General features: G+C 37.1%; 1 protein-coding gene across 1 annotated transcript; it reads left to right on the top strand.

Annotated features, from left to right (window-relative positions):
* The first annotated feature begins 415 nt into the window (after window positions 1-415).
* Window positions 416-20,206, top strand: cysltr1.S (cysteinyl leukotriene receptor 1 S homeolog). Its single transcript, XM_041575061.1, has 2 exons — window positions 416-545; window positions 17,121-20,206. Exons 1-2 carry the CDS (start codon window positions 515-517, stop codon window positions 18,203-18,205), a joined length of 1,116 nt encoding a protein of 371 aa, XP_041430995.1. The 5' UTR covers window positions 416-514; the 3' UTR covers window positions 18,206-20,206.
* Window positions 20,207-25,753: the final 5,547 nt, after the last annotated feature.

A 25,753-nucleotide genomic window follows, 5' to 3' on the forward strand; every position in this document is an offset into this window, starting at 1 on the left:
GATAATTACTATTATACGCAGAATTGATTTGTGATGACTGTTTAAAATACGAACTGCATAACTGGAAGATGGAAGGTGATAATGTCATCTATGTCAAATGTAATAATTACATTTTGAAAATTCAAAAATAAAGTTTAAAAAAAAAATAATATATATATAAAATAATATATTGTAAAACATAATGTTTAACCATGGGTAGGATTTTCTGAATTTGTCACGTTTCTTTTTATGTGCCAGCAAAGAATATAGAATGGTAATTAATAAAAGACAAACTGAAAGCATTAGGCAGCATAAGTGATGGTGAATAATGTGGAGAGACTGCTTTAATGTCAGACTTTTAGCCAGTTGGATAAGTTGTGGCTGGGAGCTGGGCGGTACAGGCAGAGACATGAAAGCTACAGAGTAGATCAAATAGTAGCTCAAATAAAGCTCAGCTCACTTCCCTGCCTCGCAGCACAGAGACGATTCTTCATTCACGTGCCAGTTTCACATTGAGCACCAGGAAAACTTTCCAATGTTGTCAGATCAGGACAAGTCTTTACATGGTAAGCCTATACAGACTCCTGTGCTATTTTCTCAAAAGGCAAACACTCTTTATATTTCTTTCTGGAATATTTTTGTTATACCTTGTGATAATCATTTTAGATTTCAATAGTTTATATCAGGGCTCTATGTAGGGAACTCCACCTTTCTGAATGCACTGAGCTCTGCGTTTTTGAAGTATCTGTGCTGCAAATTATTAACTGTGTGACTGAGGATACTGAGAGATGTAGTTTAGCAGGATAGCCACAGCCTTGCTAATTTTTGGGTTTAGGGCTAATCCATACAGTAATTCTTCGTAGGAATCCTGTGCAGTATTGGAACCGATCTTGAATCACCATGTGCAAGAGATTGTGTTTGTTTTCAAGGAATGAATTGGCCACAAGCCACAGACTGACTGTACAAATTTGGAAGTGAAATGTTCTTATACTGTGCCAATAATGCAGAAATATTATGGCAAAACTAGTGGTGTTATGAGATAAGTTTTTATTGCCATAAGTAATAGAGTGATAAAACTTCAGGGAAGAATGGTGAACTGGCTCTCTCCTCTAATGACTGTCTCTCCTATAGGGTGCTGTTTATATAACTGCGGATGTCAGTTTATGCATCGTATTTATCTAGGACTTTTTCTGTTAAAAGCCAAATCCTGCAGATTCTGTAAGTCTCTAAGACTCAGCAGAGCTTGCACAGTAAATCATACTGATATTGAATATGCAACACCATAACCCATTGGTATATATTTATCAAAAAGTGAAGTTAGAGAACACCACAGTCTGCTAGAGTAAAATACCACCTCTCTCCAATCATTTCTATGGGTCACTTTTATCATAGGGGAACTTTTTGATAAATATATACACCTTTAAAAATCCCATAGAAATGAATGGAGAGAGGCAGTATTTCACTCTAGTGGACTGTGGTCAGCTCTAACTTCACTCTTTGATAAATATACCCCATAGCCTTAGCTGACATGTTTTGTAATTGCATTTTGACTGTGGTAAACTATTGGTCCAGAGCCCTGAAAATCATGGACTGCCACATGAGTTTAAATTGGCAACGTATCCAATTATTTGGTATAGCATGGCATCGGTGTAATACAAGAATACCCAATGTGACCCTTTTTTAATTTTCCCCAAAGGTGAACATTTTACCTGGACAGCTGAAATGGGCTCTTTTGCCTGAAATGTCATAAATGAAAGTAAAAATGACATATTATACTGTACATCAACTGTCATAATATGGGTATTTGATCTAATATCTATAATGCTTGGCATCTGGGTTTTTCTGTATGAGGGTTTTTTTCTGTAATTTGGATCACCATATCTTAAATCTGCTAAAAAAAACACTTAGGGGCAGATTTATCAAGGGTCGAATTTCGAATTAAAAAAAACTTTGAAATTTGAATAAAAAAAGACCAACTGAAATTTTTTAAAAAAACTCTAAGTTTTTTTTCGGGTAAATAGGCCGTTTTCGTTCGAATCATACGAACCAAAGTAACATCGTATTTGATCGAATTCAATTTGAAGTATTTTCAAAAAAAAGTCCACCGATTGACTCCAAATAGGTTCTAGGAGGTCCCCCAAAGGCTAAAACAGCAATTCGCAGGTTTTAGATGGCGAATAGTCAAAGTCGAATTTTTAAAGAGACAGTACATAAATTTCGATATTAGAATTTTCACATTATTTTCAAATTCAAATTGAATTTGGACTATTCCCTAGTCCAAATTCCATTCAAATTTGAAAAAAAAAATTAAAATTCGGACTATTCCCTAATCGAAGTACACAAAAAATAGCTTGAAATTCGATTTTTTTTAATTCGAATTTTCACTCTGACCCTTGATAAATCTGCTCCTTAAACATAAAATAAGCCAAAGAAGATGGTTTTGACACCGTTATGGATTCATGCAACTTAGGTAGAATTAAGTACTAGCTAATGTTTTATTATTATAGAGAATTATTTGCATAGAATAAAATAGGATATGGCCTTCTGGTAATTTGGAGCTCCATGTTCTCAAACTGTTGAAAATGTGATTCACACACTTCATATTGATTCAATACAAAATGAGCTGCAATTCAGAAGCAAACCAAACAGCAGTTACTGTACAATGAAGTCTGTGTGTAATGGCTATAATGTATCAATGAAGAATTCCAAACTCTGTACTCTAACTGTTGCCATAGGCACCTCCCCGCCCCTATAAAACAATTTTTAGATAAATAATTTCTTATTCTTTAATCTTTTTCATAGTAAGCTTAAGCCTGCAATAGCACAGCCCAGCAATGAAAACCAGGGCCATTCTTAAACTGTGGCTTCATGCTTAAATATTCTATGCTCAGTAATCAGACAGCCTTACGTAACGATGATTAATTTAAATAGTGCCGCTCCTATTAAGCATGTTCTTATATGTGCTTCAGAAATGAATACGGTGTAATAGACTCATCTCTCTCGCATCTCTTTGTTTCTCAGAATGAATTGTACCATTAGCCAGGGGTACAGCAGACCTGAATCAGCTTATCACCCTCTATTGCACTGTGTACACTAAAAGCAGATTTTCTGTTACAAAGGCATTTCAAATGTTTCTTTCCATTTTATAAATAGGATCTGTGGTTCTGAGCTTCCCTTTGATATATCCTGGGCCACGTATTTACCGGCAACTTTCATGGCGGCAAAATCAAAATAAAGCCTACACACAGAAAGGACATATTTCAAGAATAGTTAGGGGCACATTTACTAAGCTTGAGTGAAGGGTTCGAATGAAAAAAACTTTGAATTTCAAAGTATTTTTTTGGGTATTTCGACCATCGAATAGGTTAGTACGACCTTCGACTTCGATTCCAACGTTTCGAACTAAAAATCATTTGACTATTCGACCATTCGATAGTCGAAGTATTGTCTCTTTAAAAAAAATACTTTGACTACATACTTCGGCAGTTTAAACCTACCGAGGTACAATGTTAGCCTATGGGGACCTTCCCCATCACTATTCTAAGCTTTTTTTGATCCTTCGATCGATCGCTTAAAATCGTTCGAATCGTTCGATTCGAAGGATTTTATCGTTCGATCGAATGATTTTTACTTCGATCGATCGTAGGAATTTGCGCTGAATCCTTAGAATTTGATATTCGAATTCAAAGGATTTAAATTCGAGGGTTTATTAACCCTCATATTCGACCCTTGATAAATGTGCCCCTTAGTGTGGCCTCTCTGACATAAAATTGCCATTTTGACTAATGTGACATAATTCCTGTTTCCTTGCTAAATTCAAAGTTGAAGGTCAATACAATGTGCATTGAGTGTTTTCAGACAAGTGCATCATTCAAATGTTGTCTTGCATGGATCTTGCACATTGTGTGACAAACCGTAAGTACGCTGTTGCAAGAGAAATATGGTGAATTTTCCCTTGCTGTAAATTCTCAGTGTATTTTCCTCATACAATTGTAGTGGGAAAAAATTCTCTAGAGAATTTACACCAAAAAGAAATTAGGGCTCATTTAGAAATTGAAGCAGTTGCGTTTGTGCAGATTTCCCAGCAGTCAGTTGCATGTAAAACCTCATTCATTAAAGGTACTTGCATCAAAATGTGCTCCTTACACTTCTGTATAGTTGGGCTTGACACCATTCAGTCCTTCCTGCCTTCCAAATCAAGCGTAGTTCCACCTACTTACATAGAGGAATGCTGGAGCTGCTGCTACCTCTGGACCAGTTGGTAGCTCCAGGGTTCCCTCAGCATCATGTGTCAATAAGTGCAACTCCACTTGCGTCTAAAGAATCAGATGCATGTGTACTTTTGCCCCAAAAACACAGTTGCAGCTACATGGGTCCAATTAGGCAGTGCCCGACCTGGTCCCACTAACTTGTAACCTCTTGGCCCGTTATTTAGCTCCCTCAGTGCCCACTACCCAAACCCACCCGCACATGACAAAATGTTAATCTGACCTGGGATTCTCTCAAACCAGGAAGTGGTGTCATTGGGGGGTGGAAGCAATGTCACTCTGGAGGTGGATCAACCAAGTCAGGGGGCTACCCTATTGGCTGCCTGCATGGTCAGTGAGCTTTCTGCTCGAAACATGACCACTTTGTAGGCAATCTGAGGGTATCCATGGGTACTGAATCGTATGCAGGTGCTCCCTTGTGACAAGAGCAATGCTGGAATTCTGGGTAAAAATCATAATAAACATCATGGGTAAAAACATAGTGATTGTGCTCACTGCACTTGCAGGTGGAAATTAGCCCTATTATGTATGTGGCATATTAGCATGAAGGAGATACTTTTTCAACAGTGCCTCACAAGGGAAGGTTTGGCATCAGCTCTTAAAGTACAACCTACTTATCAACTTTATAGTTAGAGGGTTAATAGCTAAAAGGAGTCTGAGTCAGCCCAAACCTAGTGAATAATGTAAAGTATTTAGTTACAGCAATTTAACTGTAAACATTCCTATTACAATGTATAAGCACCCACAAAATACTTTTAGTCTTTGCATGAAGCCCCATGCTAAATGACTACTTTACATTCATTAATTAATTACTTAATTAGAGCTTAAAGTAATTGTTCAGTGTAAAAATAAAAACTGGATCAATAGATTGGCTGTGCAAAATAAAAAATGTTTCTAATATAGTTAGTTAGCCAGAAATGTAATGTATAAAGGCTGGAGTGACAGGATGTCAGCTCTCTTGGTTTCCACTGATTGGTTACCAGGCAGTAAGCAATCAGAGAACTGAGTGGGGGGGGGGGCACATGGGTCATAACTGTTTGCTTTTGAATCTGACCATCTGACCTGTATGCTAAGGATTAATTGCAAACTCACTGAACAGTTTTGTCCCATGCGGCCCCCTTCAAGTCGCTGACTAACTCTGAGTTAGAGAGCTGAAAAGCAGGAAGTAGTGTTCTGGCTATTATGTTAGACATCCAGTCGCTCTAGTCTTTATACATTACATATTTGGCTAACTAACTATATTAGAAACATTTTTTATTTTGCACAGCCTATCTATTTACCCAGTTTTTATTTTTACACTGAACTGTTCCTTTAATGTATATTTTAATTGGGCTTTATTTAAAATAAACTTGAGTACAGGTATTACTGGCAGTACTGGTATTACTAGAAGGGAGAATAGGTGTGGTCTAACAAAACAAGAGGATGTGGCTATCATAAGGGAACTGTCCAAGTTGCACAATCTATAATGGCAAATACTGTGATTCTATAGCAAATCAGATATTGCCCTGTTCTAATCACAATTGTGCTAAACATTTATTAGAACATAGAGTTCTAGCTGGTGGGTTCCAGGTCTGCCCCTAACTGTGATGTTTATCATTGATATGCCAACGTTAAATGATGGGACCTTTAGTATTCTATTAGAATCATGCATAGCAACATGTGCAGACATCTGTGGCAAGTTTTGGGGTTTAAATTTGGTTCCCACATGTATAGAATTTTAGGGACCCCGTGACTTTGCACTTAAGACTCATTTTGAGTAGCAGTAGGGAACCTTGCCCAAACAAAGGAGGGGAAAAATTAATCTTTTGAACTTTAAAGAGACCATAAACCAAACATCTAGTAATTGTTTCACTCTTCCACCCAGCAAATTAGCCCCAAGTGGTTTTTGCAGTCTCATTCAGCAAGCTGCAGAGCAGGGGCCCGAGCTTGCTGCACCTGGTTCCCCATACTCAAACATTTATCCATAGATTGCTTCGGTCAGACAACCTTTTCATTTTATAGTGATTTTTGTAGTGATACCACCAGGGGCCACCATCAGAATTTGTAGGGCTACTGGCTAATCCAGGAATCGCAGCCCGGCCAGGCCCCCCTTAACATTTAAAAGTCCCCCCAGTGCCCCCCTGATGATGGCCCTGGATACAACCCATGATGTAAAACAAGTACTATGAAGCACCATGATAAACAGCCGCTACATAATAACTTTCACCAACATTGGAGCCAAAGCCACCAAAGTAGAAGCCAAAACCAACTAAGGGAACTAAAGAGGTTAAGAAAGGGAGGGTGCATGCCCACACGCAAACAAGAAGGCGGCATAACAAGGTAGCTCTGAGTACCTCCTGATTGAAAAGCAGACGTACTATTGATCAAGGAGACACACTTTCGCTCCTCAGACTCTTCAAAAGTAATCTCCAGTACCTCCTTTTTAACTTCTGCACCTTAAATACACACTCCAGTTCTACCTAACAAAAAAGGCCCAGGGCCCTGATGGCCTTATATACCTCTATTACAAATCATTTTTTGATACACTTAGCCCTCAGCTACTCACAATATGTAATGAAATTTAAAACAGATATTCAATGAAATTTTAAACAGATCTGTCCCACCACCTTCTATGCTCTTTTCTCATATTTCTCTTATTTTAAAAGTGGGAAAGCACCTCCAATCCTGTGCTAGCTACCACCCAATTGCCTTACTGAACGCTGATTTAAAAATATAGTAAAATCTTTTAACCCTGCACATGCCATCTCTGATAAATCAAGATCACGTGGGATTTATCACTGGAAGGCAAGCAGGTGACAACACTAGAAACGTGATAGATTTATGCAAATCCCAGGAAGGCCCCTCTCCTAGTTCTAAGCTTAGACACAGAGAAGGTCCTTTCCATAAGGTAATTTTGGCTTTTTACTACCACCCTTCGGCAGCAGTAAAAACAGAGGGCTGGCTATCACCGATTATATAGATAACAAACGGGACGAGACAGGGAGTCCCCCTCTTGCCCTTTATATATGCACTCTCAATCAAACTCTAACCTGAACATATCAGGAATTACTAATAAGAAAAAAGGAATACAAAATGTCCTTATTTGCGGAACTATTTCCTCTTCACTCTTACTCAACCATTGACTTCACTCCCAAACCACCATGCCCTTCTAGAAACATATGGTAGAGTCTCAAACCACAAAGAAAACCAAGATAAATCAGAAGCATTCCCAAAAATCCTCCCCCAAACGCAAATTAAAGCCCATCAATTACACTTGAAAACTGGATTAAATTAGGTATGTGGGCATACATCTCACCCTACCTACGCCACACTGTATAAATAAAACTACTCTCCTGTCTTTGCACAGCTATACAAGGACCTAGACAAATGGAAACCTTACACAGTCTCCTGGTTTGGTCGAATTGCAACGGATAAAATAGTAACTCTCCCTAGATTGCTGTACTGTTTTCAAACCCTACCTGTACGGATACCCTTTAAGGTCCTTAAAGCAATACAAACTAAAATAACAAAATTAATTTGGACCTCCAAATCGCATACAATATCTGAGAAGATACTAACATTCCAATCCATACAGGAGGCTAGGGGCCCTCAATGTACTTAGATATTATCCGGCAGCCCAATTACTCCAAGTGGTGGCATGGTTGGACAGAACACATTGTGGGAAGAGGGTACCACTGGAAAATGATACTGTTTCCCCATATACCATTTCATCACTACTGTGGAGTGTAGAAATGGCTACTAATACAAAAGACATCTCACTTACCTCGGTAAAGCTACTGTAACTCGCTCAATTTGGAACTACTCCAAAAACAGTATAATATTGTCTATAAGCCTTACAGACTAACTCCTTGCATTTTGCCCCAGGCCTGGTTAATACATTTGCACAGCCCTGGTATAAGCCTAACACAACTAAGAGACTTTTTCAACCCATCGCAAATTATATGCATTTCAAGATCTCCAGACCAAGCATGGCCTGAGCAATACAATACACCAAGATCCAATATCTCCAAATTAAGCATTTCACCCTGAAAGTCATGGGCTCTCAACTGACCTTAGAATACTCACCACTCTATACCATTATGGCAACCTGTGCATGCAGGACTCATATCAAATACCTATGGATTACTTAACACGTGCCAAGAAGCTAAACAAGTTTATATGCTGTCATGGGAACAAATTCTAGGGGATGATTTGCCCCTTCCCAAATGGATCTCACTATGGAAGAATCTTAGAAAGGCTTCAGCATGTGTTATCCACAAACTACATGAGATGTTACCGAAATGTCTCACCCAGCTGCTAGAGGTAATGTGGAGGGGATGGAACACTATATCATATCTTTTGGACTTGTCCCTTTATGGAGTGTTACTGGAAAGAAGTACTGACCCCATTAGAACCCTTGATGGGGAGACCTTTACAGCCAGACCCAGTAATAGTTCTCTTAGAAATCCCATTTCTTGAATTCAAAAACGATGTACAGAAACTGTTTAACTTGATATTAACTGCAGCCAAGTGTCTTATAGCCTGCAATTGGAATAAAATGCAACCACCATCTTAACTGATCTTAAGTCGCAATACAAGGCATTTAATGCATGGAATACCTTGCAGCTTTGCACCGCTCTCAATTAACTGTTTTTTTTATTATAAAATATGGGTACAATGTGATTTATTGCACATCCCAACTGGGTAACCGGATCATAGAGACCTTTCACTTTATAATGATACCCTGTCCACCCAGAGGCCGTTAACTGAACACACAAATCTTTTTTTTCTCTCCCAAATTTGTTACCATACCAGTGTGGACACCTCATTACCATGCCTCTCTAGGCTATCAACAGTCCCACTACAGTCATTTGACTCAGAGAGTCACTACACTGATTCCATCCACCGGGCTCAGTCTACCAAACTTTGTTTTCCTTTTTTTTTTCTTTCTTGTTAATTTTGTCTTGCTTCTACAGATGAAGCCACTTGGATTTGTGAGTTAAATGCGTCATGACTCTGGGTTAATTAAAGAAACTGTGTTATCTAAAGTCATCTTAACTCATTTAATGCATTTAACCTTTTCATTAGCATACCAAAGCACAATGGGGAATGGTTTAATTAGATGGGATGCTGTGACACAATTTTCTGTGTTAAATGGGATAAGTGGGATATCTGTGTTTAGTTATTCTGTGTCAAACAGGCAAACCAAAGTGGCATCTGTATGTCCTTTTCTTTTTTGCATGGTTTATACAGTTTACCATTATGTCCTTTATGCAGTGTGGTTGAAAAGGCATAAAGCTTAAATGGCATTGCCCATTATTGTCCATGTTGAAACTATGGTTTAAAATATTTTATTTGAGTTTTCACATTAAACCATAAAGACAATATGACAACAAGTAGAATGCAGAAAAAGAAAATGTGCTACAATTAGTATAATGACACAATATTCAAATTTTAGAACTTACAATAAAGTAAGATATGAAAAAATAAATAAATAAAATTTAACAAGAGTTGAAACTATGATGTGTGTCTTAAACGCAAATTGTGCACTTACCCTTTTTTTGAACCACGAAAGTTTATGCATGTTTTGCAAAAAACAAAATATGAGTTAATATAAAAAGAAAAACTGAAAGGTATGTTTCACTAAACAATTTGCCTCATGGCAGAAATGTTTGCGTAGACACTTCAAAATAGATATGCCTTTGAGGTACTGTGGGAAAGAAATGTTAAAGGCATGCTCCACATTTAGGATAACTTTTAGTATGTTATAGAATAAGCAATTCCTAACAAGTTTGAAATTGGTCTTCAATTTTTATCGTTTTAAAACAATTTGCCTTTTTATTCTCCTTTATTCCAGCTTTCAAATGGAGGTCATTGACCCTGCCAGGCAAAAAATAAATAAAATATTCAGTAAATAAAGAAGTAAATTTTAAATTGTCTTAGAATCTTACTACAGCATACTTAAAGTTAATGTAAAGGTGAAAAACTTATGTCATGATTTATCACATGAAAACTTGATAGAAGTCTATGGGGAAAACGGAATTGAATCTGTCACAATACGTGAACTTAAAAACCCATTATCAGACATTTTCGGCAAAAAAAAAACCAAGCTGTTCTAGCAACTGTGATTTTGTAGTCCCACATAACGGCTGATTTGTATAAACAAATGCTGCTCTCAACCACTGTTGTTTGCCCAAAACAAAAAACATATTGTCTCCATCGGTGGCACATGCATGAAGTTGCTGGATGATAGGAGCTAAAATAATAATAATAATCACATTAAGGGGCAGATTTATCAAGTGTCGAATTTTGAAGTTTTTTGGAACTCCCATAACTTTGAAATTTGAATAAAAAAAGACCAACCAAAATTTCTGCATGTGAATAGGCTGTATTCGATCGTTCGAATTGAAGTAAGATTGTATTCGATCGAATTCTATTCAAAGTAAGTCCATCAATTGACTCCAAAGACTAAAACAGCAATTCGACAGATTTTAGATGGCGAATGGGCGACGTTGAAGTTTTAAAGATATGATAAATTTCGATATTCGAATTTATGATTTTTTTTCAAATTCAAATCAAATATGGACTATTCCCCAGTCTAAGTACACAAAAATAGCTCGAAATTTGATTTTTTTTACTTTGAATTTTCAATTCAATTTCAGCCCCTAAATGTAACAGAAGGCATGCATCTGCTTTTCTGACAGCTTACTCTCTAATGTTTAAAATATTTTATTTTATTTTCATATTAAACAAATGAAATCAAAATGACAACAAATGTTATGCAGATGAAGAAAATATGTTGCAAAGGAGACAATGGCATGATAGTATCAAAACTATATCATTCATGAAAAATAACAAAAAACGAACTAAAAATTAACTAAGCCAGTGGATGCACAAGTACAGCTTACTCTCTACCATCCTTCAACTTGTCTTTTACAGAGACCCACACTACTGCTATACATCATTCACCAACACGACAAACCATAGCTAATCATTTAATATCAGGCAATAATTAGTGATGGGCGAATTCCCGCCCAGCGAATAAATTCGCGAAACGCCAGCGAAAATTTGCGGTAAAAATTCGCCGGCGTAAAAAACGGGCGCCGGCGTCAAAAAACCGCCGCCGTTTCGCTAATTTTTGCAAATTCGCCCATCACTAGCAATAATAACAATCTGACTTGCAACCGTCTTAATTAAATGAATGTATGGTTAAATACGTTTGTGTCTTTTCCCCCAAAATGATCTGTTTTATTGAAAACATCTGTTGATGTGATAAGTGTGTATATTTAAACCATTATTTGCCCTACTAAGCTTTATTTGCATAGAATATTATTGAAATAGGATTTAAAAAGTAAATAACTTGAATTTTTTGTACTAACTACAAAGGAAATGAAAGTGTGGAAATTAGTAAGATTAGATAGTTAATAGTAAGAATTTCTCTGCCCACGTGTGAAGTAACATCGCACTAAAACATCATTACAATTGGTTTCCTGTTCATTTATCTGCAGTAAATTTTTATGTAATCATGTTTTGTTTCTGAAAACAATGAAAAGTGGAATTAGATCAATAGCAAATTAGGCACACATTAAGCATGCTTTTAGCACAGAAAGCATAAATGTTAACAAAAAGCACTTATATTTGCATTGTTATTAATCACTCTGGAGCAGTAACGTAACTAGAGGGGGCGGGCTCTGGTGCAGGATGTGCAGCCGGGCCCCCCGCCCCCCTCCGTAAGCCCGGAACCGACCGGAATTGCTGAAGAAGTCAGTGGCGTGCAAGCTGCTGGGGGCCCTGAGGGGGGTGCGGGCCCTTGCCCAATCGCACCCACTGCTCCACCGGTAGTTACGCCACTGCTCTGGGGTCAGCAACATAACTCTCAGAAATCTTACCAATCTCTCTGTAACCCCTCTCTGTAAAGCTTGTGCAACGCTTGATTATACAACTTAGTAAAAGCAAGCAATGAGCAACATTTTTCAGCAGGCATGGATTTGTGGCAAAATTTCACATCTCGCCATTGAAAGTGCAGAAAAATTTCCTTAATGTGTGCTCGTGAAAAATGTTTCCCAATTTTCGGTGGTTCAGGAATTGTCACTCATTACTAGTAATAGCTTATGTCTATATTTTGCACAAAAAATCCAGCTTATTTGTCTGCTTCAAACTTCACATCAGTATGTCAGTAGTATTTTGGGCAGACATCGTTTATTTACTAAATACTATATTGTAATTATAGGAATTTTGGAAATGGCTAAAATTCGCCAAAATGCATTGAATATTATGGCATAATTTTTTTTTTGTCGCATGAAGCTGAGCATCATTTTTTTTGTTGTGTGCCAATTTTTTTTTCCTATTGGAGTCTATGGGGATAATTTTTCGGACAAAACTCAGCAAAATATTTTGCTCATCCTTAATGTACAGCAAATTAACAGCAACTTACAGGTGTTGTTCATTAACAGCCTGGTTCAGTGGCAGACTGACCACCCTGTTTGATCTTTGCAGCCCAGTTCTATCCTCACTTAGGCAGTTAGTCCATATTTTAGTTCTAACAGGAGTATCTCTTACCTCCTTGCTTCAGAGGGATTCCACTTACTTCCTGTAAGTACTAATCACTTACAGTATCTGTGCTAGTTGATTTACAGAGCATCCTGGGAAATATGTACATTCCCTGTAGAGTTTTCCCAGACACTGTGCCATACATGTTATATTTTATTTTGGGGGAATAGTCCCTTGTCTGCAAAATACAATTGAGTAATAACTTATGTGACCTTCTTGATTTGACTCTTTAGTAACCTCTTTTACTTTACCATATGATACCTTATATGTTTTACTGGAACTACAAAACAAACTCTTCAACAACTATAGAATTGATTAAGGTAGTGAGGCATTAAGGAGACGTCTCTTTAATTGGTCTGAAACACACAGGTCCTTTTGAGGATAACAAACCAGTAAAAAAAATAATTAAAAGTGTATTTGGAGACAAAATTATCTGAAAGTATACAAATTTTATTTTACTTTAAAAAAATATTTTTCATTTAAAACCTGGCCGGCAAGGAACCCAACATATAACAATATAAATACATAAAATGATTTAGGTAGGTGGTCACTTAAAATAGGTATTTTCTAAAATCTCCTAGGTTGTATCAAATGATTCCCCCAGTCTTGCAACAACAATTATATAGCGCAAAATTGGTGCGAGTTACAGTTCTCCAACTTGGAAGTATTATGGTGTGAGTTATAGTTCTCCAATTTCCAGCTACATGTGCCCCCCAATAATGGACTGATCTCAACAGATCCTGCATTCTGTTCTTTCCTCAAGGGTACAGTTGGGCACGGTCACTTAGTGACAGGTCACTTAGCGCTGGATCCAATAGCCTTTTCATGAAGTCTCCACTTTACAGATCACTCTTTCCAAAAATCCAAGATGTCACCAAGATGTATCTCAGTGCATGCATTCCACTGCAGAATGCAAAATTCCAAATTTGCTCACACCAAATCCCAGCAATTTACAGATTTTCACAGTTTCACGATTCACGGGATCCCGGCAGCTTTCCAATTTTCACGAATTTGGGGCAAATTCACCAGAAATGTATTTTCAACCCTAGGAGTGACACACCACCTAGATACTGCAATGCGTTTCACCTATGAGGCTTTAATAAGCAGTTGCAAACAGGAAGTGGTATCTTACCTCACTTTATATACCCTACTCTTAAAGTGGCCAACAATAAGAAAAATAGAAATTCACAAAAAAATCAATTACATTTTCTCCCACAAAAAACAAAACGAATGTTACCATGTGGGCACTGCTCAAAATGGGAGCCAATTATAATTGCCTAAGTATACCCCATATTATGGTTATTACATCCAGCTTAACAGAAACAGTTTGAAAAATATTTGCATTATAGAAAAGGTTCCAACTCCAACCTACTATTCAGTCCCTCTGGGTGAAGGGTACTTAAATTAAATATTCATTTTTACTCTTTACACCTCAAGACCCTATCTCTATCTCCTTCTCTCTTTAAAAGGGGAACTCCATCTATGGCCATAAATTTAAGATCTTTTAGGTTCCCCCCATGGACAGATATACAGTGTACGTATAAATAAGCAGATTCCCCCTTTTCCCCAGTTTTCTTTCTCCTTATATTACTTATGTTCCCCAATTCTTTTATTTAGTGGGCGAATAGCTTTCCCTATATACAATAAGTTGCAGGTACATTGGATAAGATAAACCACATATTTCGATTGACAGTCATCGAAATTATTTATCTCATATTTTTTAGAATCAGTGTGTATTTGGAAATGTCTCCCTTTTTTTACCCAGCCACATTTTCAGCAATGCCCACATGGGAACATTCCCTTTGTTTTTTGTAGGAGAATTTAATTGATTTTTTTTTTTGTGAATTTCTATTTTCCTTATTGTTTTTTTCTCTCAAATAGCTGGGGGATATTGAGTTCTTGATGTTCGGGGCTCTCTTAAAGATTAAGTTATTTATCTGGAATTTTTTTCAACGTCTTGTCCTCCATAAGAATGTGCCAGTGTTTCTTAATAATATTAAATACCTTCCAGCTATCTCTACTATACCTATATAAAACAAAATCCTACTTTAAGTTGGTTTGTAACTAAATATGAATCTGGCAGACTCTGCTCTCAATTACAGGCCATTAAGAGTTTGGTAGAAAGGTACAGTATTGTGGGGTATATCACATAAACCAACTGTACACCAGTTTGAAAAGCTTATAGAGTGGGGTCATAGAATGGAATTTAGTCACAAAAATACATCCTTTGCTTAAGTTTGAATATCACGGCTGTGTCTGCCAGATGACAAATGTAATTCATATGGCCTTAAGTACATGAAAAGGCCACTTTTAAATGTTTTTATATATTTTAATTGTACCCTCTAAGACAGGGATCCACAACCTTTTTAACCCGTGAGCAACATTCAGAAGTAAAATTAGTTGGGGAGCAAAGCTAGCATGAAAAATTTTCTTGGGGTGCCAAATAAGGGCTTTGATTGGTCATTTGGTAACCCTTGTGTGGTCTCACAGCCTACATGAGACTTTGTTTGGCAGTACACCTGGTTTTTATACAACCAAGTCAGGAATTCAAAAATAAGCTCCTGCTTTGAGGCCACTGAGAGCAACATCCAAGGGGTTGGAGAGCAACATGTTTCTCACGAGCTACTGGTTGGGGATCACTGCCCTAAGAGATCCCTACAAATATGTTCATTTTGTCAGAAAACTTTGCATGATATAGCTATCTTTAGAACCACTTCTAAGCTACCTCCACACCCCTCCCAATAGAGGGGTGTGGATAATCATGAGGTGTGGTGGCTTAATAAGTCCCAAGATTTGTTGCCATTGCATTCCCCAAGCAGGGCTGAGCCAGCATAAAGATTTCCAGACATGAACCAGGACAGAACCCATTTAGCTACTGTAAATTACTTATATTCCATTTCTGCACTTGTTTCTACTAAAATTATGTAAACTGAAGTTGTCTTTGTATGCTTTTAATGTCAGTAGGGAGTGGCCATCTTTATATTTGTAACAGCTGGGAATTAAGAGTTTATGAGCTGTTGCTATTTGTTTTACACATAATATCTTTATAGTTAATGTTAGGAGAAGTGGTAATACAAAAAACAGCATACATATTGTGGGGAAAAAAAACTGGTATAACTGGCATTGTTTTTCTTGCTCACTTATTTACACCTGCCACTGATTCCATAGACAAAAATATTTACTGTAAAAGGGGCCACCAGCAAGTCCATCAACACCTGTACCAAGGATTGTTACCTTTCCATGCCTTACCTGTGTATGTTGCACCTCCATTATTAAAGGTGCAGTTGAGCAACATCCAATGTTGGGAAATAGTGCCAAATTAAAACTTGTGATGCCGCAGGGGTTGTGTATATGTTAAAATGTCCTGCTGGAAAGTTTATGCTGGACAGACTGCAAGACAAGTGAAGAGAATCCCCCTGGATAAAAGCTTTATGCTAAAAGTCATGATCATTCTTATTCTCTGGCAAGGGTGTCCGTTTCCTTGTATAGCTTGTATTTTCTGGTTACAATTTGGTGTGTATTTAAATATCATTATTGCTTTAATATGCTTTTGATGTGCACTATCTGTATATAGTGTGCTGTTTGTAGTATTAATGAATTTTCTATAAGAGATTTCTTTCATAATACCACAAGAGTTTGCATATGATTTTTTTGAGCGTGCAAGCCCACAACAGTAAAATAGTGCAAGACAAGTAAAAGCCAGAATAAAAGAGCACAAAGGGGGTATAAAGAACTTTTTGCAGCAGTTCATATTCACTTTTGGTATCTGTTCCCTAATTTTGGAGTTATTGCTTTGGATAGAAGCAAGGGAGAAGATTTCAAAGAATTCACATTTGTAAAAGGGCCTTCATACTAATATATAGTCGTTGAAAGTAAAAATTAGGCAAGAATTGCAACAATATTTGAACATGTGACTGCTATATCTCTGTCTTTTTTTACCTAGCTCAATTAGCATGTTCCATTGCCATGATGCCTACCCCTATTCTTTTGTTTTTCTACCGAGAAGTCCTAATCGTTCAGGATTCACAGAAACACCTGCAGTGCTCAGCTCAAACAAGAATACTATGGAGAGTATAAAACAATGAATTCATTAATGCTTGGGTGAATTGGGGATTTTCTTTGGCAATAGTGCACTTTTACCAGAATCTACAGCAAACTTTTTGGCATGTTTGTATGTTTATACTCCCTTGAGGTAAATGTGAAACCATGAATCAGGCAACCATCAGGGAGGAACAACAAAACAAACCTTTTGGAATCCGGCTCACACATATAGTTTATCTTAACTTTGAAAATTTTTTACTAACTTTACATACAAATATAACAGTATTTTCCTTCTTTTTTTAGGTCTTGAAAGTGTATACTTCGATACAAACATGTTAAATTCAACGCATGCGCCATTATCCGTATATGACTATAATAACAGCTGCAGCATCGATGATTTCCGGAACAAAGTCTACTCAACAGCTTATTCCATGTTCACTTTGTTTGGCCTTTTTGGTAACAGTTTTGCTTTAGTTATTCTGCTAAAGACCTACAAGCAAAGAACTGCTTTCCATATCTACATGATAAATCTTGCCGTTTCCGATCTTCTTTTCATTTGCACTCTTCCATTTCGAATTGTATATTACGTCAGCAAGGGAAAATGGTACTTTGGGGATTTCTTATGCAGGATAAGCTCTTATGTCTTCTACGTGAACTTGTATTGCAGCATATTTATGTTAACAGCGATGAGTATTACTCGTTTTCTCGCAATAGTTTTTCCTGTCAGAAACTTAAACCTAGTCTCTGTTAAAAGAGCCAAATGGGCCTGTGCAGCGATATGGGTTTTTGTGACTGTAACCAGCTCCCCATTTCTGAAGACTGGATCCTTTACAATTGGCAACAGGACAAAATGTTTTGAACCCCCACCTTCTCAAGATGCAAAGAAAGACATTATCATACTCAATTATATTTCCCTTGTCATTGGCTTCATCATTCCATTTACCACCATTCTGGTCTGCTATACCATGATCATAAGGACACTGCTGAAAAACTCCATGAAAAAGCAACAGGATTCCCGTAAAAAGGCAATTCGAATGATCATCATAGTTATGGCCGTGTTCTTTCTAAGCTTCATGCCTTATCATATCCAGCGCACTGTCCACCTTCATTTTCTGAAACAAAATAAGGACTGTAAAGAAAATTTAGCGTGGCAGAAGACAGTTGTATTAACCCTTGCACTGGCAGCATCCAACTGTTGCTTTGATCCACTGCTGTACTTCTTTTCAGGAGAAAACTTCAGGAGGAGGCTTTCCACCCTTAGAAAGCGGTCGGTAAACAGTATTGCTCATGGGAGTAAAAGAAATAAGTCAGCTAGCTTACAAGAGAAAAGTGAAATATTCCAAGAGCAGGAGAAACAAGACAGCAGTGAAAGCTATAATAACACTTAAAGTCTTCTGTAAGAAATACAAAATGAAAACTATACAGTTGTTTTGAAAAATCGAATGCATATTTGAGTCTGTTCCACTGAATGTTCTCATGTAAGATACTATTTGGTACAATATTGAAAGAATCACAACAGATATGGTACTGGAAGCCAAAAGCATTTCACTCCATGTATAAACTAATGCAAGGGCAAAAAATAAGAGCAAAATGATAATTTGCTACTGAAGGGCACGTGCATGCTACTGACTCTAATAACAAACATAGTACCAGCTTCAGAGGTGCTACTCCTAATTTTTCTGCACCTAAAGTTGTTAATTTAAAGATCTGTTTATTTGGTGAGGTCTTTTTTACTGTACTGTGGGCTTAAAGAGACCCATCAGTCATCAATGCAACAATGTGGTCCTCATTCGATAATATTCTCAAACCTGCTTAATAGATATTTGGTTGGTTTCCGGATTGATATTAGTCGGGCAGGGCCAGGGGGGCTGCATTTATGGACCAATAAGCTGACACCTCAATCTAGAGAGGCAAAGTTGGCAGTTTTTATGGCCAGTTTCATGTTAAACACAAACAAATCTGCAGATAATCCTATCATTAAAGTTCACCAAAAAAGGCAGAGACAAGTAAACCATTTTGAATGTATCCTGCAATATCAGTGTTGCACCTAAATGTTATAAAATATATAATGATGCTTAGAAAAAGCTTTTAGATAAATATCTGCATGTGTTATTATCTAAAGGCAAATATGTATTTCTAATGTATTTGAATTGCACTGTTTTACTGTATATACTGTAGCTATGTACATAAGTGTATGCATACAAATAAATAAATATATGTAGTATAAAATGTTAAGACAAACTGAAAACAAATGGGTTAAGCAGTAACAAGTGTAAAGTTTGCTCTAGGTCCACTAATCTACAGCAACCAATCAGATGTTTTCATTATTCTAACTGCGCTAAACTAATGATAATTGCTGCCATGTATGCTATTTCTTAGGAAAACGAATTAAAGCAAACAAAGGTCGGTAGAGGAACAAATAAAGGTTTGAATAATTTTCACTGGGGTGAGCTTGGGGGTGACAATGAATCTTATGTTATTACAATATGCAATCTGTCCAATATGGCATATTGAGAAAATGGATCAGCTGCTTACTTGGGAAGCCAAAAGTCTTTTTTGAATCCCGAAAACAAAGAGATGCATTGACACAAAAGCTGTTTGCAAGATTTGTAAGATTTAACAGCTGAAATTAATGTATTTACTACGCAAAGTTCACATCAAATTCTTCCTTTAAAAAAAACATAGAGGAAGTGACACATTTCATTAAATTTTTGGCGATACAGGCCACTTACCACACCACATTTAAAGTGGGGAGCAAATTAAATCATTTTGGGTCAGTAAACTATCCCTTGGCCAAGTCCATAGGGACCCATAGGACTAAGGTGAGGTATGTCCTTTACTGTTTCCTTCACTGATGCTATTTATTGCATACTAAATTACTCAAATTAGCTAAATGTTATTAAAAAAAGGCAAAAGTCTGTCCAAGGCCCACTAATCCATAGCTACAAGACAGGCTTTTGCTTTTCAACCACCGACCAGTAAATGCCAGGTGATGATTGGTTGTTGCAGATTAATAAACCTGTACCAAAACGTTGTACCTTTTATTACATTACCTTTGTTTTCTGGTAAATGAGAGCCATGTGAAATTGTTCCAGTTATTGAACCAAAGTATTTGTAGCTACATGTTGGGGTTTTTGCACTTTTTGATGTACAGCTTACTGCCTTGTTCTATATATTTTCAGTTCATGTTTGCTTAAAAATAATGTATAAGACTGGGGAGGGGGGAATAATAAAAGATGCAGACTCTGCTACTGGTCTGATAGCAACTAGTCAGTCAGTAACAGTTGTTATTGTTGTTATTAGTTGCAATCTGTTAATAGAGCTGGGAACACTTTGACCCTTTTATAGTGCATATTGAATATTAAAGTGGTGGTTCACCTTTAAGTTAACTTTCAGTATGTTATAGAACTTTTCAATTGGTCTTCATTATTTATTTTCTATAGTTTTTTAAATTATTTGCCTTCATCATCTGATTCTTTCTAGCTTTCAAATGGGGGTCACTGGCGCCATCTAAAAATGAATGCTCTGTAAGGCTACAAATGTATTGTTACTTTTTATTCCTCATCTTTCTATTCAGGCTTCTTATTCCTATTCCAGTCTCCCATTTAAATAAATGCATGATTGCTAAGGGAAGTTAGCCAGTGGCGTAACTACCGGGGGTGCAGGGGGTGCAATTGGACCAGGGACCGCACCCCGCAGGGCCCCCTGGCAGTCACGCGCCCACTGCAGCGGCTGCATCGCCGCACGGAAGAGGGTAGGGGCGGGGCCCGGCTGCACGGCCTGCACCAAGGCCCGCCCCCACCTAGTTCCGTCTCTGATTTCAGCCAACATATTGAGATACATATACATGTATAGGATCCCTTATCCAGAAACCCGATATCCAGAAAGCTCCGAATTATGGAATGGCTGTCTCCAATAGACTCAATTTTATCCAAATAATCCAATTTTTTAAAAATTATTTCCTTTTTCTCCGTAATAATAAAACAGTAGCTTGTACTTGATCCCAACTAAGATATAATTAATCCTTATTGGAAGCAAAACCAGCCTATTGGGTTTATTTAATGTTTAAATGAATTTATAGTAGACTTTAGGCATGAAGACCCACATTATGGAAAGATCCGTTATCCGGAAAGCCCCAGGTCCTGAGCATTCTGGATAACAGGTCCCATACCTGTACTGTATATCAAGCTTGCTCGAATGTTCAACATCTGCAAATGTGTTTTAACTGCATTTAGACTAATGTATTTCTGCAAAACTATGGTCCTGATCTGAATACAGACAGGTCAGTGCTGAAATCAACACATACTGTGGCATTTCATTTTATTAGCAGGTAACAGTTAACAGCACCTATTTAAAAGCAAACATACTATATTGGTTGCTATGGGATACTGCATCTGAGTAAACTTTTTTCGACTTATTACATATGAGATTTACAAGTAGCCCTACAGATTATGTGCTGCTACCAGACTGGTAGTACTAAATAAATGTTTTACTACTGTAAAGTATGCTATAACATTAATTAAGGGCATATTTATCAGATTTTGAGATAGATAGGAAAAAATTGTCACAAAACTCATACGTTTTCCCCCTGTAAATTTTTTTATTTTATTTTCAAGCATTTTAAGGACAAATTCAGACAAAATATCCCTGTCACATTTTGTCATGAAAATAATTCACACAAGCAAAAATTGCATTTCAGTTTTTTTTATAATAAATAGTTACTATTTAAGTTTTCAAAAATATTCTTGGCTAAATTCGTGTTCATATCTTCCTCAAATTGCACTAACAATTCTCCGATTTCCCTGAAGAGATATGGGGCACTAACCTCAACCATTAGCGTAATTAAAAGGCATTAGGTTTAAACACTTTGGGGAAAATAATCTGCTTTGCAATGAAATACTGAAACTGTGCATTGGTCAGGACTCACAGCAAGACCTCTATACTTCTGGCCGTCCAGTTACTGCAGGGTCTGCTATCACTAGCGGTACATCACTCCTGGCTAGTGATGGGCGAATTTGTTCCAGTTTGCTTTGTCGAAAAATTTGCGAATTTACTGCGAAATTTGCGAATTTAATGTGAGAAATTTGCAAAACGCATTGAAGTCAATCGGCGTCAAAATTATTTTGACGACATCATCAATTTTTATACACACGTCTATTCTGTCCAAATTCATTAAAGTCAATGGGTGTCCGAATAATTTTCTAGCGGCGGATTTTCAGCTGGCGAATTTTCGACGCAGCTTTGCGAATTCATTCTCTGGTGGCGAAACGCAGAAATTCACAGCAAATTTGCGTCTGGCAAATGTATTCGCCCATCACTACTCCTGACCAGGTTCATACACTATATGCCCCAAATCTAAGATATTTAGATAAATACAGAATCCTTCTCATGCGATTTGGCCACATATCTGAACAAAACTGAAGCCAAATGTAAATATTAAGATCTCAGTATAATTGTCTTAATGATCCCAATTTTTTCTAATACAACAATTTGTTTTGAAGTCAGTTCCCACGACATGCTGGCTACTGGGAAAGTCACTAACAGAATCTAAAGTCATTGCCGCCAGAACTTAAATATTACATTACATAACTAATCTGATCCTGAACACATTTCCATTAATACAAATCTCTTTGCACATCTGTATTTGACTTTTCTTGTTTAAGAGCTATATTATTCTTTATGTTTGCTTCTTTTGTTCTTTTCCTTCTTATTCTTACACTACACCCAAATGAATAAAAATTCTTCATAATAGTGTTTAGTTCCACCCGGTTGTTGCTTCACTACAGCCCAGCTGTCCCAGAGATGAATTGTTAAAGGATCTTTTGTTTAAGCCAGTGGCCCTCCTACTGCAAGACAATCATCCAGTGTGGATCCTGGTTGTTGTCTGTATCTGTGACATTAAACACATTTGATTAATTGGCAACAAAACAAACTGAGAGATAAATCTGAAATTGTAATATTTAATTACAAAACAAATTGAATAAGTGTGTATGTATGTACTGAACATACAACATTATTTATGTAAAGATACGCAGAGCTATACAATCTTACAAAAGTACAGGATCCATTATCTGGAAACCCATTATCCAGAAAACTCTGAGTTTTTGGGATGACTCCATTATAATCCAATAATTTGCATTTTTAAAAATAATTTCCTTTTTCTCTGAACCACTTTGTACTTGATCCCAGCAACGATATAATTAATCCTTATTGGAAGCGAAACAATCCTGTTGAGTTTATTTCATCTTCAAATGTTTTTTAAATAGAGTTAAGGTATGGAGTTCCAAATTACAGAAAGATCCCTTATCCGGAAAACAACAGGCCCCATGCCTGTTTATAAAAGGGAGGACAAGTAGTAAATACAATACAGTAAATATTTACGTACACAGAGTTTAAGTGCCATGTGGTAAGAGAAACAGTAGGAAGGAGGTCCCTGCCCCCATAGAGCTTACAATCTAAGTGAGTAGATAACAGGCACAAATTGGAAAGCAAAAGTGCACAAGGTTAAAGGAGAACTAAACCCTAAAAAATGAATAGGGCTAAAAATGCCATGTTTTATATACTGAACTTATTGCACCAGCCTAAAGTTTCAGCTTGTCAATAGCAGCAATGATCCAGGACTTCAAACTTGTCACAGGGGGTCACCATCTTGGAAAGTGTCTGCAACACTCACATGCTCAGTGGGCTCTGAGCAGCTGTTGAGAAGCAAAGCTTAGAGGTCATTGCAAATTATCAAGCAGAAAATTAGGTTTGTCTGTAATATAAGCTGATGCTACAGGACTAATTATTAAATTCTCATACTAGTTGCACTGGTTTCTGTTGTGTCAGGTAGTAATTATCCATATTAATTACTAGTCAACCTTATACTGTGTTATATTCTAAGTGTACTGTATATTTTGAGTTGGTCCCTTAGCTCAGTAACAGAGCATGTGTAGTGAATCAGCAGAAAAGATGATGGGGAGCTACTAGGGCATCTTTGGAGGCACAGATTTTTACTGCTAAAGGGCTGTGGTTGCCTGGGGCTGGTACAGAAGCCTAAAACATAACATACAACATTTCTATCCTACTTCTTTAGTTTAACTTTCTTTGTCCTTTAAGGCATTGCCGCTTAAAGAGATACTGTCATATGATTTCAAAATCAGCAGTTACAGTAATAGTGCTGCTCCAGCAGACTTCTGCAGTGAAATTGTTTTTTTTTTTTTCAAAAGAGCAAACAGATTTATTAGTATTCAATTTTGAAATCTTACAAAGAGCTAGACATAGGGGCACATTTACTAATGGTTGAATATAGAGGGTTAATTAACCCTCGATATTTGACCCTCGAATTAAATCCTTCGATTTCGAATATCGAAGTCGAAGGATTTAGTGCTATTCGTTTGATCGAACGATCAAAGGAATAATCGAACGATTCAAAGGATTTTAATCCATCGATCAAACAGAATTCCTTCTATTAGAAATTGGCTAGAAAGCCTATGGGGACCTTCCGCATAGGCTAACATTGATGCTCGGTAGGTTTTAGGTGGCGAAGTAGGAGGTCGAAGTTTTTTTAAAGAGACAGTACTTCGACTATGGAATGGTCGAATAGTCGAACGATTTTTAGTTCGAAGTCGTAGTCGAAGGTCAAAGTAGCCAATTCGATGGTCGAAGTAGCCAAAAATTATTCTATTCCTTACTCGAGCTATGTAAATGCGCCCCATATTGTCAGTTTCTCAGGTGCCCCCAGTCATGTGACTTGTACTCTGATAAACTTGTCACAATTTACTGCTGCACTGCAAGTTGGGGTGATATCACCCCCCACCCACAGCAGCCCATCAGCAGAATAATAGGAAGGTAACCAGATAACAGCTCCCTGGTAGACATAAGAACAGCTCTCAATAGAAAAATCCATGTCCCACTGACTTTGTTTTCTTGAAGAGAAATATAGTTATACAAAGACAATACAGTCATACAAAAGTGTACAATGATTTGCCTATATTAAACAGCAGTGTAAGGCTGCCATAATGTTGGATCTTTTGCATCTGTAACAGGGTAATGGGTAGCTTTAAGGAAAGCTTACTTGCTGCAGTTAGATTGTAATTATTGAATGGAGAAAATAGGTACCATGAAAACATATTGCAATGTATCATACAGAGAGCCCTCCACTGGTAACCTTTTGTGCTATGATGAAGTGGGTATTTCTATCCAACCCCCCCCCCCACAACACCCATCTAAAGGGAAAATAAACATTTGCTGGAAAAAATCTACGGTATACACACCATGTGGATGATGCTATCCTTGGTTATCGAGTATAAAAGAGGTTATACCATCAGAACAAGGCACCGCCAGACCTTCCAAGCTTTCACAAATTACAGATAATGTCACTCTGAAGATCCATTATTTCATCAGTCATCCTTTTATTGGAAAATGCACAACATGTTTCGGATCAAAGATCCTTCCTCAGGCGCTTGTATAATAATAAAATGTATACAATACCTTTATTGGCTAACTAAGATAATCAAAACAAGCTTTCAGAACATTTTAGTTTCCTTTTTCAAGATTAACAGCAGTTTACTATAGTAACCTAGAAAAAAAGAAAACATAGAATGTTAATAAATTTAGATGCCGATAAAGCCTTTGACAGGATATCACTTACATCACTTGCTCAAATTTCAACACTTTAGCATTCACATGTTCAATCTAAATAAAACTTTATATACCACACCCAACACATATTTAACAATTAATAATACTAACTCTGAGAGGTTTCCAATCAACAGAGGCACGTGTCAAGGGTGCCCTTTATCACCTCTTTTATTTAATGTTGCCATCGATCCATTATTGAGACACATATTAAAAAAACTTACTGCTACAAGATAAGGCACAAGATGTGTATCAAATTAATGGATTGTGGAATAAAAGGAATTCCATATGAGCAGTTATACTCTATTCAATAGGAG

This window comes from Xenopus laevis, chromosome 8S, assembly GCF_017654675.1.
Source record: "Xenopus laevis strain J_2021 chromosome 8S, Xenopus_laevis_v10.1, whole genome shotgun sequence".
In the NCBI taxonomy this organism is placed as follows: domain Eukaryota; kingdom Metazoa; phylum Chordata; class Amphibia; order Anura; family Pipidae; genus Xenopus; species Xenopus laevis.